Source organism: Apiospora marii (genome assembly GCF_038362585.1).
Source record: "Apiospora marii strain CBS 49790 chromosome Unknown utg000004l_segment0_segment1, whole genome shotgun sequence".
NCBI classification, from domain to species: domain Eukaryota; kingdom Fungi; phylum Ascomycota; class Sordariomycetes; order Amphisphaeriales; family Apiosporaceae; genus Apiospora; species Apiospora marii.
In genome coordinates, this window is record NW_027117376.1 from 367,871 (window position 1) to 384,920 (window position 17,050).

At 55.2% G+C, this 17,050-nt stretch overlaps 6 protein-coding genes across 6 annotated transcripts; 4 read left to right on the forward strand and 2 right to left on the reverse strand.

Annotated features, from left to right (window-relative positions):
- Positions 1–440: 440 nt before the first annotated feature.
- PG985_007096 (uncharacterized protein) lies at positions 441–1,077 on the forward strand (the record flags this gene model as incomplete). Its single annotated transcript, XM_066826865.1, has 3 exons — positions 441–585; positions 649–880; positions 978–1,077. The coding sequence occupies 3 exons, from the start codon at positions 441–443 to the stop codon at positions 1,075–1,077; spliced, it is 477 nt and encodes a 158-aa protein (XP_066684540.1).
- Positions 1,078–2,443: 1,366 nt separating this feature from the next.
- Positions 2,444–4,604, forward strand: PG985_007097 (Fimbrin; the record flags this gene model as incomplete). The annotated part of the gene is made up of 4 exons (XM_066826866.1): positions 2,444–2,466; positions 2,531–2,741; positions 2,819–4,496; positions 4,570–4,604. 4 exons carry the CDS (start codon positions 2,444–2,446, stop codon positions 4,602–4,604), a joined length of 1,947 nt encoding a protein of 648 aa, XP_066684541.1.
- Positions 4,605–5,835: 1,231 nt separating this feature from the next.
- On the forward strand, positions 5,836–8,351 carry PG985_007098 (MBOAT family protein; the record flags this gene model as incomplete). The annotated part of the gene is made up of 7 exons (XM_066826867.1): positions 5,836–6,330; positions 6,431–6,671; positions 6,747–6,868; positions 6,935–7,023; positions 7,084–7,768; positions 7,831–7,927; positions 8,014–8,351. The coding sequence occupies 7 exons, from the start codon at positions 5,836–5,838 to the stop codon at positions 8,349–8,351; spliced, it is 2,067 nt and encodes a 688-aa protein (XP_066684542.1).
- A 204-nt stretch (positions 8,352–8,555) lies between these two features.
- Positions 8,556–10,040, reverse strand: PG985_007099 (ketoreductase; the record flags this gene model as incomplete). The annotated part of the gene is made up of 5 exons (XM_066826868.1): positions 8,556–9,107; positions 9,222–9,533; positions 9,646–9,775; positions 9,860–9,911; positions 9,965–10,040. The coding sequence occupies 5 exons, from the start codon at positions 10,038–10,040 to the stop codon at positions 8,556–8,558; spliced, it is 1,122 nt and encodes a 373-aa protein (XP_066684543.1).
- An 868-nt stretch (positions 10,041–10,908) lies between these two features.
- Positions 10,909–12,317, forward strand: PG985_007100 (salicylate hydroxylase; the record flags this gene model as incomplete). Its single annotated transcript, XM_066826869.1, has 2 exons — positions 10,909–11,392; positions 11,452–12,317. 2 exons carry the CDS (start codon positions 10,909–10,911, stop codon positions 12,315–12,317), a joined length of 1,350 nt encoding a protein of 449 aa, XP_066684544.1.
- Positions 12,318–13,090: 773 nt separating this feature from the next.
- On the reverse strand, positions 13,091–16,030 carry PG985_007101 (uncharacterized protein; the record flags this gene model as incomplete). The annotated part of the gene is made up of 8 exons (XM_066826870.1): positions 13,091–13,871; positions 13,951–14,054; positions 14,137–14,216; positions 14,302–14,914; positions 15,012–15,226; positions 15,277–15,519; positions 15,574–15,823; positions 15,899–16,030. The coding sequence occupies 8 exons, from the start codon at positions 16,028–16,030 to the stop codon at positions 13,091–13,093; spliced, it is 2,418 nt and encodes an 805-aa protein (XP_066684545.1).
- Between the last annotated feature and the right edge of the window lie 1,020 nt (positions 16,031–17,050).

Genomic DNA, 17,050 nt, shown 5'->3' on the forward strand with positions numbered 1-17,050 from the left:
CCTGGCACGTTTCCCGCAAAGTGCAGGGGATCGGCCGCTACCAGGTCTGATGGGGGATGGCGGCCCTTGGCAGCCCTGCTGGAGGTGTGCGCCTCGGCCATTGCTGGGCCAGAAACGGGAGAAACAGGCAGAGCCCGTCAGCCAGTCAGCGCCTTGATTAAACGCGTATTTCCTCTATCCAGATTAATGCGACTCTGTTATACCACTGTGCGCCTGCGGCCCAGGGGTCTGTGAAATCTATGGGGCCTCTTGGCTAAAGCTCCGGAATGCTAATCCACTGAACAGTGGTTGCATTGGATCTACACAGGAGAGCGGAAGATCCTACTTAAAAGACCATGCGTTTCTCACCGTCCTGATAAGTCTTTGCAATCTGCAGGTCTTGCTCGAGTCCTTTTAGTCAACCGTCCTCCATCCACACATTCGTTCACATCACCGACAAGATGCAAATTTCTGCCGTATTCGCTGCCATGGTCCTGGCCGTCTCGGCCAGGCCCCAATCCATCTTCCGCGTCAAGGCCACGATGGACTACAGCTGGGAAGTCTCCGAATGGACCGGCAGCTGCCCCAATGGGACGTGTAAATATGGTACGTTTGCTTGTCCAGATCTTGGTTGCCCGGGCATCGCCCGCTAACAATTTGGCGCCGCAGACTTCAAGGTTCACGGGACAGAGAACCTCAACGGCAACCCCAAGAAGCCTGGCTTCGTCGCACACTGTGCTGGCAACACCGAAGGTGACCCGTACCGACTCTGCAACCTTGAAGACGAGTCCAAGACCACCCGCCGCGTTGCTGCCAAGCTTCAGCCTTGGACGACCAAGCCGGCCAACTCAACCGGTGCTCGAATCCAGGTGTCTCTGCAGTACACCGACCTCGACACCGAGTAAGTGCCCCTTCAATGAGGCCCGGGAAACCTGGGTTGCATTGCGCCCGAGGGGGCATTTTGACGCTGAACAGTTTGCTAACATATCTCTTCCCAGCTCGACATGGTGGAACTATACGGGTCATGCTGAGACCAGATACACCCCAACTCCCTTGAACTTCAAGATCACGCCCGATGAGATCTTTGGCGTTGCTTAAATAAGAACGCCGTTTTTGCGATAGACCGGCCTGTCGGACTTAATTTCTAATGCAGGGAGACGGTTACCTGCATAAACAAGCGCGATCTCATGTATGACCGACAAAACGCTGCGATGGCATCAGGCATCCTTGTCGCCTCCATCTCGATACCCTGCAGAGTGACACATGGTTGTGGCGTTTGCCAATTAAGGGGCGGCTACAATTGAGAGACGGGTTTGACGATTGACGATAGGCGATTGACGATGCATGCATGTGCCATCTGAGCTGTTTGCTTGTGGAAGCAAGCGAAGGGGATGTAACACGAGTTGTGGTACACCCAAGCAGCAGTTATCCGGATGAAATGGATGAGCAACCCGGGAAAGAGAGAGGAGTGCCTCGCTGGCATGAGAAGGTCAACTAGAATCATGAGCATTGCACATTTTCATTCAATACGAGACTAAAACGTCCCACCAATGAGACGAATACACCGTGACATCCAAGGACGCGCAGCAGCGCAGGATAACGAGTGGGAAGCTATGTAGGAAACCATTTCCTATCTAGAGAAAGGGAAAAAATGGAAATACAGAAAATCAGAATAACCATAACAGCCGAAAGAAAAAGAAGAGATCAGAAGACTGCACAGTTTCTTCAGTATGCGTGTAACCTGTACAGATCAACTGCAATCTACATGTACATAGGTAACAAGTGGTTATGCTATGTCACTACCGATTGGATTGGGCATGTTCAATTGGATGGAAATGGGTACAACCTGCTGTAGATTATTGAGTCAGTCAAGTAATCTAGCTGCTGGTTGCTTGGCTGCGTCAGCCGAAGTGGCTCATCCAGTGCTCCTCCCCTGCTGCGGTGATGTAATGGGGCCTCCAGAGCTCTCTCGCTCACAATTCACAGCTCTTGTGCTCCCCTGTGCTTGGCCCGTAGCTGGTCGACTCCTCCCAAAACAGAGGTCCCGATCGACCCCCCGCCCCCGCTGCTGCCAGCTAACATGAACCATTTGCTTGCCTGGTCAACATTGAAGTTATCCGACCCGAACCATCTTCCAAGGGTTGATAAAGCTCAGCAAACCATTTTGACATTGCAGCAGACTTACAGTAGGTAAACCTTTTGCCACTTCTCGATTCTTGGCTGCTACCTGGACTGGCCGGAGCCCGACTTACGTTGCGGCTTACATACTTACTTTGCCCACTTGCGTTCATCAGGCACCAACTTTTAGCATCATTCGCACTGCTCTGCGAACAGTCGCAGGTCATATATCGCGCTGGGCGAGCCGGTCCACTCAATCCACACCAATACACCTCTCACCGCTGAGAGCACATCATACCGTTTGGCTTCTCACCATTGAAACCAGAAACAACCAACGACCGGCATCATGGAAATGATAAGGCTCCAGAAGTAAGCTTTCTCGAGCGTCCCCGCGCACCCAGCGCAACCCGGCAGGATCTAACGGTGCAAACAGGAAGTTCCCTCAGTTCGAGCAGGGCGACATCTTCGGCCTCACTGACGCGTTCCGAAAGCTCGACGTCGACGACAAGGGCTACCTCGACGAAGCCACCGCCATCAAGGCGACCCAGCAGAGCGAGCGCCAGCCATACGATGTTGTCCGACAAGCCCTGAAGGAGGTCGAGCTGGATTCGTCTCGCAGGGTCGAGCTCGAGGACTATGTAGGAGTACGTAGGAACCACGCCGCATTCTTTGAGCCCCGGCTTTGTCTGTGTCCCATTGCTAACTTCATGCGACTGACCAGCTCATCGCCAAACTACGCGACTCTTCCCCCGCGCAGAAGCGCATGAACACAGGCGGTGCCGCACCTGCCCCCGCACCGGGCGTCGTCGCGCAAAGAACGGGTGGCCATGCCTCCAAGGGAAGCGTCGGCAGAATTCAGGTCCAAGGCTCGAGTGCCAACGTCACCCATACCATCAACGAGGATGAGCGGACCGAGTTCACGCGTCACATCAACGCCGTTCTGGCTGGCGACCCAGACATCGGCAGCCGCCTGCCTTTCCCTACCGACACCTTCGAGATGTTCGACGAGTGCAAGGACGGTCTGGTACTGGCTAAGCTGATCAACGACAGTGTCCCGGACACCATTGACGAGCGTGTCATGAACGTTCCAGGAAAGAAGATCAAGAAGCTGAACGCCTTCCACATGACGGAGAACAACAACATTGTCATCGAGTCAGCCAAGGGCATTGGCTGCTCCGTTGTCAACATTGGTAGCGGTGATATCATTGAAGTCAGGGAGCATCTGATTCTTGGTCTTATTTGGCAGGTTATCCGAAGAGGTCTTCTGGGCAAGATCGATATCAAGCTGCACCCCGAGCTGTACCGACTTCTCGAAGAGGACGAGACTCTGGAGCAGTTCCTGCGCTTGCCCCCGGAGCAAATCCTGCTCCGATGGTTCAACTACCACCTCAAGGCTGCCAAATGGCACCGCCAAGTGCACAACTTCTCGAGCGACGTGAAGGACGGAGAGAACTACGCTGTCTTGATGGCACAAATTGGCCACGAGTACGGCTGCAGCCGTGCGCCTCTGCAAACACAAGATCTGCTTCAGAGAGCAGAAGAAGTTCTACAGGACGCCGACAAGCTTAGCTGCCGCAAGTTCTTGACTCCCACCTCCCTGGTTGCCGGCAACCCCAAGCTTAACTTGGCCTTCGTTGCCAACCTGTTCAACACACACCCATGCCTCGAGCCGATCACAGAGGAAGAGAAGCTGGAGGTGGAGGATTTCGATGCCGAAGGCGAGAGAGAGGCCCGAGTCTTCACGCTTTGGCTGAACAGTCTCGACGTCCAGCCCGCCGTTGTATCATTCTTCGACGATCTTCACGATGGCACTATTCTCCTCCAGGCCTACGACAAGGTCATCAAGGGCTCCGTGAACTGGCGACATGTGAACAAGCGACCTGCTCACGGCGGCGAGCTCATGAGATTCAAGGCTGTTGAGAACACCAACTACGCCATTGAGCTTGGCAAGCAGAACGGCTTCTCTCTGGTCGCAGTCCAGGGCGCGGATATCACGGATGGGCAAAAGACGCTTACGTTGGGACTCGTATGGCAGCTCATGAGGAAGGACATCACGTTGACTCTGGGTGCCCTGGCCCAGCGGCTCGGAAAGCGGGAGATGACAGATGCCGAGATGGTCCGATGGGCCAACGAGATGAGCAAGAAGGGCGGCCGCAACTCGTCGGTCCGATCCTTCAAGGACTCGTCCATCGGCAACGGCATCTTCTTGCTGGACGTGTTGAACGGCATGAAGACCAGCTATGTCGATTACGACTTGGTGACTCCGGGTGCCACGGACGAGGACGCATACCTGAACGCCAAGCTGAGCATCAGTATCGCAAGAAAGATGGGAGCCACTATCTGGCTGGTGCCCGAAGATATCTGCCAAGTTCGCTCCCGATTGGTGACTACTTTCATCGGTAAGTTGATGATGCTCCCCTCTCTGCGTGACTTACATGATGAAGATGATATACTGATCGCATCGCCCATTAGGCTCTTTGATGGCAACCTACGAAAAGATGCAATAGAAGGGTCTACCTCTCGCTTACCTAGTTTTTCTTACCATTTACGTTTGAAGGGCGGGAAAAAAAAAGGAAGAATTCAGAAAACAGAGGGTTGTTGTGTTTTGGTGAGCTGCTACCCACGACGAATGAGCTACGCTGCTTTTCTTCTTCGAGAGGATAGATCGGTCTTCTCTGTTAGCATTCTTCTAGCCTTGAGAGTATTCGTAGAAAGAAGCCTGCAAATAGTTGATACAAAAAAATCGAAAGCTTCCTATCATGTATTACCTAGATGTGGTGACGTGACTCGCGATAGCCGGCAGAAGTCGGCATGGCTTGTGCAAGGTGGACGGAAACCCGGCTGCCTTATGCCCCCCACCAGCGTTACAGCGTTGCAGCGAGCGATCCGATGGTGGGGTCCTTCTTTTCCCCAGCACCCTCACCCCCCCTGGAAGATGGATGAAGATAATAGTAGGTTTCCTGCAGCCTACTATTGCTTACTGACCGCTGCGAGTTGCCACTGGCCAGTCTACTCAGCCCGAAAATACGTACCCGCACCCATTACGTCGTTTCGGTTGGGGTGAGCAAAGAATTGCAATCAACCCCCAAACTACGGCCAGTATTGCGGCTACAGGCTACGCAAGTCAGTCAGGGGATGAGGGGAGACAGTAGAGAGAGCAAGAAAACCACTCCTTTCTCGGTGAGCGCATGACGGACGACAAGGGAAAAAGTATCCAGTCTTATTCGTAACCAAATCAAACGAAACGAGCGCCCTGACCATTCTTGTCGTTTCTGAAGCCTGCCGCGCGCACCACAATCCACTTGGCCATGGGACTTGCCATGCCTTGCTTTTTCTGCCAAATGAATTGATTCCGAGCAACTGAAAAGTCTAAAGCAAGACCCGGCCTGTCCGTTTTCGCTGAGGTGATATCACGCGGAGCACAGCATTGCCCCGTGTCTTCCGCAATCTCGTGCAACATATCGTCAAATTTTATAAAGATTACCTTTACGGAGTACTTATAAATGCTAAAGGAGCCTATGAGTTTCTTTTTCTTTTCCCAATTGCAAAGTTTCCACGCGATCCACAGTGTATCGCGACGACGTCCGAAGTAGTACTATTGTTATACTTCTGATACCTAATACCGGCCTTCCTGTTTGCCACCTGCCGTATACTCGGTTTGATCGGTAGGACACATAAAGAAGGGACCGGGCCTTAGTTTGCATCTCCGGCTCCGATGCGCACATCGTCCTTATCGTCATGTCTGAAGCTGAGCCGCTAAGCGCAAGCGAGATGGACACTAGCGTCGATGCGGGTGGTCCCAACAAGCACCACCACAACGGCGTGAATGGCGATCCCGTCCGAGCCAATGGCGCCGATGGCTACTTTTCAGCGCAGCCCACCGAGGCCGCGGGGGAAGAGGCTCAGGCACAGGAGGCCGCGGAGAGGACGCCCAACGAAAGCACTAGCGAGGAGGAGGACTACGACCGGCAGCAGCAGCAGCAGCAGCAGAAGCCCATGTCGGTCTACCTGCGGCGGCGGGTCAATCCAGACTCGTACGACAATTCGGCCACCGCAACGCCTGATGTCGTGCACCTGGGCGACAAGACCAACTCGCCCACCACCGAGAGCTCCAGCTATGAAAACCTGCCGCCCCTGGCAGCGCGGCCATCGGCAAGGCGCAGCAGCAAGACGTATGTCGTGGCCGCCGACGACAAGGAGCTGAGAGCCATCTTACGAAGGGGGCTGGAGAGGGTAAGCTGCTTCTTTCAAAACCCGAGCCTATTCCCGGCTAGGATCAGCTTGCGTGTACATGCATGCGACTTGAATGAATGCCGACTAAATGTGTTTCCAGGAAGAAGAGAAGAAGAACCCGGTCAGGAGAGAGAAGTTGCGAGACATGGTGTTCACGCGGCAGTTTTCGACCTTCGACAGGCAAAACCAGAGTGCTGCCAACAGTGTGTTCCATGGGTTCTACACGCTATTCTGGATCTCGGTTGGCTTCCTTATCCTGAAGATGGCGGCCGACAACTGGAGAAAGACCGGGAGTCCGCTGGGCACCAACGAGATCATGAGAATCATGTTTCGAAGAGAGGGTAAGTCGCCTGGTCTGATACCGCGCAGCATCCTGACTGGGGCCACATGATCAAGAGGGCTCACATGGATTTTAGTTGTCATGCTACTTGTCTCCGACGGTGTTATGTGTGGTTTGACGGGCTTCGGCTGGATTCTGCAAAGGCTCGTCCATGCCAACTATATCCAGTGGAATAAGTCGGGCTGGATCATCCAAAACGTAAGCTCGAACACTGCACTGCTTTTATTGGTAGTCGGGAATGACTGACTTGATAATCCCTTCCAGATATGGCAATCCCTTTTCATCGGCGGCGTGATCGGCTTCCCCTTGCTTCGCGAATGGCCGTGGACGCATACGGTTTTCTTTGTGCTTCAGTAAGTAAACATTCGGTAGGCAATAACCATACATGTCACCGCTGACACATGATTGTATAGTGGGCTTGTGATGCTGATGAAGCAGCATTCGTATGCATTTTACAACGGCCATCTATCAACCCTCTATGAGAAGCGAAATATGCTGTTGCGAAAGCTCAAGCAACTGGACCTTATTAACCCCGTTACTTCGCCGACTCTGGCCAGTCCATCAAGAGCCGAGTTCTCCATCGACCACCTCGCCGACCAGCCCTCAGCCAGCGTGTACAAGGAGAGACGCCAGTCAATTCACCAAGGCAGCATCACAGATGGCATTGAGAAGATTTCGGCCACAATCGACTCTGGGGACCCCCTTGACACGGACCAGCTACAGCTCTTCGAGCGCATGATCAAGTGGGAGACGGACGCGCTGGCCGACGAGCTCAAGGGCAAGGCGACAGATCCGGCTCGCTCTTACCCAAACAACCTCACCTTCGCCAACCATTACGAGTGGATCGTTTTGCCTACTCTGGTCTATGAGCTCGAGTATCCTCGCTCGGAGAGCATCAACTGGTACTACGTCGCCGAGAAGGCCGCGGCCATGTTCGGGCTCATCTTCGTCATGATCATGGTGTCCCAGGCCTACATGTACCCCGTCGTCATGTTTACGATCAAGATGAAGGAGGAGGGCTGGTCCACTTCGCGACGCCTCCAGGAGTTCCCCTGGATCCTGAGCGACTTGGTTTTCCCCTTCATGATGGAATACATGGTATGGATATCCCCCTTAGACTCTGGCAGATGATACTCGTCACTAACCAATACGTCCCTTAGCTCGCGTGGTATGTGATATGGGAGACGTGCCTCAACTTGCTGGCCGAACTCACGTGCTTCGCTGATAGAAGCTTCTATGACGCCTGGTGGAACAGCGGTAAGCATCCCCTTTATTCTTCTTGCCAAACCCTCTCGCTACCATAAACGAGCTCCAAGCTGATCTCGTCCTCGTGATTTGACTAGTCTCCTGGGATCAGTTCGCCCGCGACTGGAACCGCCCCGTCCACAACTTTCTCCTGCGGCATGTGTACCACTCGTCGATCTCGTCGATGCGGGTCAACAAGTACCAGGCCACCCTCATCACCTTTTTCCTGTCGGCGTGCGTGCACGAGCTCGTCATGTGGTGCATCTTCAAGAAGCTCCGGGGCTACCTCCTGATGATGCAGATGTGCCAGTTGCCGCTGGTGGCCCTGAGCCGCACCCGCTGGCTCAAGGGCAAGAAGACGCTTGGCAACATGACCTTCTGGATCGGCATATTTACGGGCCCCAGCTTGCTGTGCAGCTTATATTTGGTTCTCTAGGATGGGTATTTCGGGTCAGTTACGGGTCTTTATGGGAATTTACTGGTTTAAATACACGGATGAATAGATAGACACCGGCTTGCAAATAGCCAATTTCAAACTCCAATCTGCCCATTTTTCTCGACTAATCGTCACTGAATGCCGTCCAAATGAGTACCCCTATACACGGAATCAGGTAGTTCCCCCAGCATGACATCCACGTGATCAAAGTATACCCTGTGCGTCCTCGTGGGCCAGCATGGAGCGCACCGTGTCCACCACGCTCTCCTCGAGCCCCCGGTACTCGATTCCAAGCACCCGCCGTGACTTGCCGCTGTCGAACCCGTAAATGTCGGCGGGCAGGTCGTCGAGCGCCTCGCCGATGTCGGCCGGCAGCCGGTCCCGCAGCTCCGGGAAGTGGCGCGCCACGGCGGCCGCGATGTGCTGGTTCGAGAAGTAGGCGCCGACCATGTAGAACCGGTGGCCGCCCGCCTCGGGCACCGTCAGGGCCCGCAGGTGCGCGAGCGCTACGTCCCGCACGTCGACGAAGGTGAAGACGGGCGCCGTGGGCGGGAGGCCCGGGTGGGCGCCCCGGGGGCCGTTGACGCCCAGTACCAGGTCCCGGATCCGCGCGTTGGATGCGTTTACGGAGGAGAGGTGCGGTAGGCCGCGCTGGATGGGGCCAAAATTGTAGGTTGGGTTCAGGGTTACGAGGTCGAAGTTGGGGCGAGGGTCCGTCGCGTTGGCGATAGTCCATGCGGCTTTCTCGGAGAAGACCTTTAAGGGGGGTGGGTGATGGTTAGGTACGTGTCTGTTGGTGCACGCCAAAAGATGGATGGCATCCTGACGGGAGGATGTCTTTGGAGGTAGACTAAGTAATCGATGACTTACCTTGCTGCAACGATAGGTGCTCTTGGGGTCCATGGCGTCCTCCCAGGTGACTGGCGGCCAGTGCGTCTCGTCGTAGATCTTGGCGTGGTTCTTGGGGTTGATGACGGCGGCCGAGGACGACGTGATGACGACGCGCCTCACGGACGGGGCGTAGGCCAGGATCGACTGGAGCAGGCCGGTCGTCCCCTTGATGGCCGGGTCCAGGAAGTCCTTGACGGGGTCTTCCACGTGTAACTGGTACGGTGATGCCGTGTGGACCACGTAGTCGAAGGGCTTCTCGGCGCCGCCGCTGTCGGCTGTTGACTGGAAGAGCTACATGACACGCACCAGGCCCGATCAGCATTATGCCGACTTGAAAACGAGTCCGGCTTCTTGCATGAAGGCACGGCTCTACCGCCGGTTGCGCCGGTGTAGAAGCACTTACTGCATCGTGTGCGCCATCCTTGGCGATGTCCTCCACTACGGCAAAAGAGCACCGATGCGAGGGGTCCTTGAGGGTCTTGACAATCGTCTGGCCCTTCTCCTCTGACCTGACAGTAACGACGACCTCAAAGCTGATCAAAGGGCTTTTTGTTAGCAAATGCCCCGTAACTAGACGTCTTTTCCTCTTTTTTTCTTTCTCTCTTGGCGTTGCATACCCATAATCCAACAGATAGTCCAATACGTGAGCGGCGATGAAGCCACTTCCTCCTAAAAGTTCCGGTCAACCACAGTCTTCTTCCATGACACGGCGAGATACTTACCAGTCAAGAGGACCTTGCCCTTGCTGGCTTGCTTCTTATTGGGCGGTTCCGAATGGGTCTCCAGTAACGCAGGCATTTCGAGTATTGAATTGAGGCTATCGTAAGGTAGGTGTGTATAGGCAGGTGATTCAAGAGCTATACGAGACTATGCAACGTGTTCCAGATGGGAATCAACTTTGGCGACAGCAGAAATGTATCATCCAGACCAGGCGGCCATCCCTGCAATGTCCGGGCAATGAACCCGATCAACCAACGTCCGACGTCCGAGCGGAATGCAACTACATTTACGCCAAGATCAGTCAGAAAAGATCTCATGACAAGGATTGTATCTCTACCGCTTACAACCTGCAATCGCTAAACATTCGGTTATGCACGTCAATACCCGCCCGGCTACCGATGTGTCAATGCCCAGCGCCCCTGAGGTTTTGCGCACCTCTTATGTTGCTACTTTCCCCCAAGAGTCGTGATGATGTAAGATGGTCTTGATAGCCAATCGCCAGTGCGGGGAATCCTCGTCAAAAGTGCTTGGACATTGGTCCCTCGAATCTGCAACCAGTGGACAACGGGATGGTCGGACCCTGTCTTACCACTTCGGGGGTCCGGGGGGACGACCCCACAAAGCACCCCGGTGGCGCTGCTGGTCTTCTCCTCGACTCTAACAGTTGACCACAGACGATCGGGCATTGGCAAGGACACTGTAAATTTGAACGCCAGGAATTCGATACCATTCTTGACTGATCAATTGTGTCTGGGTTAGCTGCTACTCTTGACTCTGACTGGCCAAGAGCCCCGTAAGCTTGAGTAGAGTCGGTATACAGTCTTCACCGAGCGCATTAGGTATAAGCCTGTGTGAATCAACTGACGAGACGAGTTCCGGCTTGTAAACCACGACAACGCCACATAATCACGAACAAACCCAGACCAGGATACTCAAAGGCGGAGGCATGCTATCACCCCCAGACTCCACCCGCAGCTCGCGGCTCCACGTCGCCGTCATCGGCGGCGGCATCACCGGCGTCACGCTCGCGCTGGGCCTCCTGAAGCGCGGCGTCGACTTCACCGTGTACGAGCGGGCCAGCGGCATCAAGGAGATCGGCGCCGGCGTCGGCTTCAGCCCCAACGCCGAGGAGGCGCTCAAGCTGCTGGACCCGCGCGTGCACCAGGCCTACAAGAACGTCGCCACGCCCAACGGGGAAGACTACTTCCAGTGGATCGACGGCTACGGCAGCGACGAGGTCATTTACAAGCTGCACGTCGGCGAGCAGGGCTTCCAGGGCTGCCGGCGGTCGGCCTTTATCGAGGAGCTGGCCAAGCTGCTCCCGCCGGAGAACATCAAGTTCAGCAAGGAGATCGACTCCATCGTCGACGATGGGGAAAGCAGGGTCGAGCTGAAGTTCAAAGATGGCACTAGTGAGATGACGGATATAGGTGAGTCGACAAGACAAGAGCGTTACAAGTAATGACCACACGATACTGATGGGCGCTAGCCATTGGCTGTGATGGCATCCGATCGCGTGTTCGGGATATCCTCGTCGGCAAAGAGTACGCGGCCTCGTATACCCAAAAGTTCTGCTTCCGGGGCCTGGTGCCCATGGCGAAGGCCCAGGAGAAGATCAGCCCGTACCGGGCGTCGACGCGCTTCATGTACAACGGGCCCAACGCGCACTCCATCACCTACCCAGTCGGCGAGTTCCTCAACGTGCTGCTCGTCGTGTCGGACCCGGACCCCTGGCAGGCCCCCGACGGCAAGCACACGGCCTTCGGGCCCAAAGACGCCGCCATCCGGGCGTTCGGCGACTGGCAGCCCAGCGCCCGGGCCATCGTGGACCTGCTGCCCGACGACCTCGACAAGTGGGCCGTCTTCGACATGCTGGAGCACCCGGCGCCCTACTACGCCCGCGGCAGCGTCGCCATCGCCGGCGACGCCGCGCACGCGACCGGCCCGCACCTCGGGGCCGGCGCGGGTTTTGGCATGGAAGACGCGCTGGCGCTGGCCGGGCTGCTGGAGGCCGTGGACCGGCAGCTGCCTCCCACCTTCGCCATTACCGAGGCCTTGTCCAACGGCGGCGGCAAGCCCGCCGCCGCCACCAAGTCGGAGCTCGTGCACAATGCCCTCGCGGCGTACCACGACGTCCGGTACGAGCGCACGCAGTGGCTGATCAAGGCGACGCGGGAGGCCAGCGAGATGTTCCAGTGGCAGTACGAGCCCGTCGGCAACGACCCGGTCAAGTTTGGCGAGGAGATCACGCGGCGGTTCTACCAGATCTGGAACTACGACGTGCATGGGATGGTGAAGGAGGCGGTAGCGGACTTCCACGGTCGGGTTGCATCGTCAAAGCAGGCCATCTCGTGAGAAATAGGTTGTCTGCCGTTGGGTGTCATTGGAAGGTGGTAGGAAGTGAAGTTGCAAGGGGTGGCCTTGTTTGATCGCATTTCTAGGTACATACCCTGCAAACAGGTGGGCCTCTCTCGTTACTTTCAACCTGTAGCCCCGAGAGAAAAGGCCATCACATTCAGGGCCTCAAACACAAGTAAGAAGCCAAAGTATTTGGACAAAAAGAAAGATCTTAACTCTGCAAAAAACGACGCCTGCAGGATTCGAACCTGCGCTCCCGAAGGAAATGCCTAGACTAGTACTGGATACATAGCAGGGCATCGCGTTAACCACTCCGCCAAAGCGCCCGTCGATCAACTAATTGATTGAATGACTAATCAATTGATGCTGATTTCATTCTTTCTTTAGCATTATATAGTACCTGTTTAATAAAAACCGAAACCACAATGGCCGTACAAATTACAACACTACCGTCTGTGGCCATTCCCTCTATCGTACTGGGCCATCTGGTAGTGATCACCGCTTGGCCGGAGGGTCATAATTTAGTAGTTGCCGGCTTGAAAGCGGACGAAGTCGTGCATCGGAAACTTGATGGATTTGCAATGTATATCAAAACAACATTAGGCGTGCCAATATATCCACATTATTGAATCTAAAGGTACACACCTACTACAACAGTAGGATAATAGCTCAATTAACACATAGAAACTAACTATTAGGGAGCTGAGACAAGAAGCGAACAAATCATCCCCTTCCAATCCCAAAACACATCAGGACATAGATGCGGGCGCTCAGTAAAGAGCGACGAGCGCGCCAATGAAGATGAGTGCGGCGCTGGTAGCACCGTTGCGAACACCACCGCTGGTAGTGACCTTGCAACCGCTTCCAGTACAGCCGGCACCGACGTTGCCGTTGGCCGTGCCGTTGTTCTTGACGGCCGCGTTCGTGCCGGGGACGGCGGCCTCGCTGGGGCTGACGGGGACGACGGTGGCGGTGACGTAGACGGCCGTCTCGACGTTGGAGCCCGGCTTGGAAGCGGCGGCCGAGGGCGAGGCGAGCGACAGGTACATGGTGTTGGTCACCGTGTTCCTCGCGGTCGAGAGGACGGTGGTCGTCTTGGCGCTGTCGGAGCCGCCGTTTCCGCTGGGGCTGGGGCCGGCGACGGGGTAGACGTCGGTCTTGCTGTTGGAGCCTGCGTTGCCGCTGGGCTGGACGACGGCGTAGACATTGGTCTTGGTGCGGACCTCGGTGGTGACCGAACCAATTCTTGCGGGGCAGTCTGTGACCGTAGGAGCGCACGAGGTGATGGTGTACACATTCGTCACCATTTGGGTGACAGTAGTCGACGCTGGCGTGTCGGCCTTGCCGCTGGGGCCGACAACGGAGTAAGCCTCGGTCTTGGTGTTACCTCCCTTGTCGTTGGGGGCGACACTGGGGCCGACGACGGGGTAGGCGTTGGTCGGGGTAACGACAGGGATGAGCTTGGTGGTGGTGCCGACCTCAGTCGTGACCTTGCCAATTCTTGCAGGGCAGTCTGTGACACTGGGGGCGCACGAGGTGATAGTGTAAACCCTATCAACCAGCGTTAGTATTGTTGGGGAAAAAGAAACTCAAAGATCTCAGGAAGGAAGTCAAATAAGAAATCACTTACTTGGTGACGTATTGAGTCTGGGTCAAGAACGCCGGAGCCGAAGTGGTCGGCTTAGGAACGCTGGTAGCACCAGAGACGGGGCAAACAGTAGTGTAGAGGGCAATCTGTATATGAACAAGTCAGTATGGCTGGAATCCCGTTTTATGGCGCTCTAGAGCGCATGGGCGTTTTATAAGGGGCACTTACGGTCTCAGTAGTCACTCTGGCTGGGCAGTTGGTGACGCTAGGAGCACAAGATGTGATGGTCGAGATCTTGGTAGTGAAGACTGTGCTCGTGGTCATGGCTTTAAAAGCACCGAGCGTTAGCATTGCCCATTAGCAAGATAGGTCAGAAGGAAAAAATAGTCTTACCTTGTGTGGACTGGTTAGATCCAGCTCCCGAAGAACCAGCGCCCGACGAACCGGAGCCCGACGAACCAGAGCCTGGCGAACCGGATCCCGAGGAGGCAGATTCGGAGGAGGCGGCGCCGGAAGACGGATCTCCCGATGCGGTAGGTCCCGACGTAGGTACAACGGTGGGAGTGAGACTCAGCTGAGAAGTGCTGATGGTGCCGTTCTTGTAGGGGTTGTAGGGGTAGGGAGCACTAGCAGTGGTGAGCGAGTGTGTGGTGGCTGCCGATGTGGACTGTTGATCGTTGCCAGCGGGAGTGACACTCGCCGTGGACACCGCGGCCGATGATTCACTCGCAGTGACGGCAGAGACCGAGGTAGAAGCAGAGACAGCGACTGAAGGAGAGGTGGAGGCCAGATCGGAGGTGGTTCCAGTGGCAGAGGATGCAACGCTGGTGACAGGGCTGGTGCTGGGGCTGGCGGAAGTGGTCTGGACGACGTCCTCGGCCAAATGGTACACGGAAATACCCTTGACCTTGAAGAAGGAGTCCTTAAAGTCACCACCGTTCGCGGCGACGTGCTCCATGCATGTAGCATGTTGGGTGCTAGCTTGGCAGGTAGAGTTCCATTTGTCCTATAAATTGGTTATCAGCATGTTTACTCTGTGTCAGGATGTGATCCTCGTGAAAAGGAAATGCTAATATCGGGCTCTACAAGATGGGCCGACTTACGTCCTGGGCGGCAACAGAGCAGAAGTTGATGTTCAAGACAAACTTCAGATCCGCGAATGCCCTGTCAATGTTGCAATCGCTAACTTGGAACATGGGCTTTCCCCACTTGGAAGGGTCCGGCTTGCCGGCGAGCACGTCGTCAGGAGCAGTCTTCCAGGACCATTGTCTGATGTACTCCGAAGTCCACTCGGTTGCGTCTTCATCAAAAGTTAGCGCTGACTTGACATTTTGAGTAAGTAGTTGGGGTCAAACCCGGATCACTTACAGAGACCGCCCGTGGCAGAGCCAAAGACGCCATCCTCCGAATTGGCCGAGCAAGCCTGGTAGTCATACTGGCCAGGGGCTTTGTCGGCACAGTTGGTGGTCACTATCTGAGCGGACAAGTCGCTTTGCTTGATGGTGCAAACACCAACGTCCTTGGGGTCGCCGGTATGGGCTGTGATGCGGTTGAAGGTCAAGTCATTCCAGTTCTCGAGGAAGTCGAATTCACCCCTGGATCCGAACATCCCTATTTGCCCGTTAGCATACGAAGGCCATTCTTGAAACCCCAATCATGACTTACAGAAGGCAGGCCATGTTCCGCAAGTGGGCTTAGGGAGGTGGGAGAAATCGCCGATGAAAAGACCATGGTTGTAAGATTCACGACTCTCCACTCGTACACTCTTGCGTCCGCGGTAGTTGTGCCAATCTCCAGGCATGGATGTCTCGTAGTCAGCACCGAGATAGAAGTCATCCTTGTTGATTTGGACTAGGTTGGCGTCCTGGGCCCCTTGTTTGGTCTGGTACATGCTGTATCCATTGTTGGGATCGGTCTGTTCCAGATGGAGATATGAGCTTTGGTCCACACGTAAAAGCCGTATCTGCGAAACACTTTGATAAACTCTTACCGTGATGAAATCCCACTTGTCGTAGAAGTTGCCCGAGTTGTACTTGTCAGCGATCTGGTACGACTTGGTCGCGGACGCGCCGGCCGCGAAAGCAGCGGCTACGGCCACGGTATTAATGAGGGAGGGAGCCATAGCTATGGCTATTGAATTATATTATATAATGAAGGGCTCTGATTTAACGAAAGGATGACGTGAGATACGCCGTATGCCGCGAAGGTGCTCGGGCTTGCTTGTTGACGAACGGAGTGGCCAGAGAGAAAAACCTCGAGCCAGATTCGGGGCGGCTAAGGGGTCTTATTCGAACCGACACGCGCCAGCTCATACCCTCGACTTGCTTCTCTCGCCCCTTTGGCTTCCTGATCTAGGCGGGCCAATTTCACTACACAGCCCTCAGCCGAACAAGGAACACAAGCCATATTGCTCCGGCAGAGAGGCCAGACCTGCTCCAGAGAGGGGTCGCTAGACGCCAAGCGTGGCATGACTGGCTGGGGAAGATAGGTCATACTGCTGGCAGACGAAATGATTGCCTATGAGAGGGTGGCTAGCGTGCAGGTATCGCCAGATTTGGCCGTCACGCCGGCGCCGACTATGGGGAAGTGTTGATATGAACCGAACTAGCGGCTGGATATGGACTAGGGTCTTGTCAGAAACACCCGCGGCCTCTTGCAGAACTGCAAGACTACAAGGATGGGGCCAATTAGGCAACGGTACCTGCATCAGTCAATAAGCCAGTCCAGAGCTGTCAAAATGTGATGGAGTTGAAGCCCAGTATTTTGTGCGCCATTGCGGTTGAAAATGCACTGGCGACTGGCCCTCTTCATACGACGTGAGCTGGCCATGTTCTCATAGCTAAGGTATTAATCAGTCATGGTCATACCAGCGATTACTGGACTCTCTTTCCGCCCATAGCAGTGTTCGAACAATATTACAGGTTCAACATCACTGCCGTAAAGAGTAGAGGCTGGTAATGTCAAGGCCGCTGCCGCCTGGACTGTGGGTTTAGGCACTGAAGAGGGTCGAAAGATCAGTGGCAAGGATGGAGCTACAGCACCAACAAAGCTGTGCCGCAAGAGCAGGCCACCTCCCGCCCATTGCCCCTTTTCAATAGCACTGCGGGCGGTTCGGATTAGCGAGTCTGTTCTTGGGGAGCTG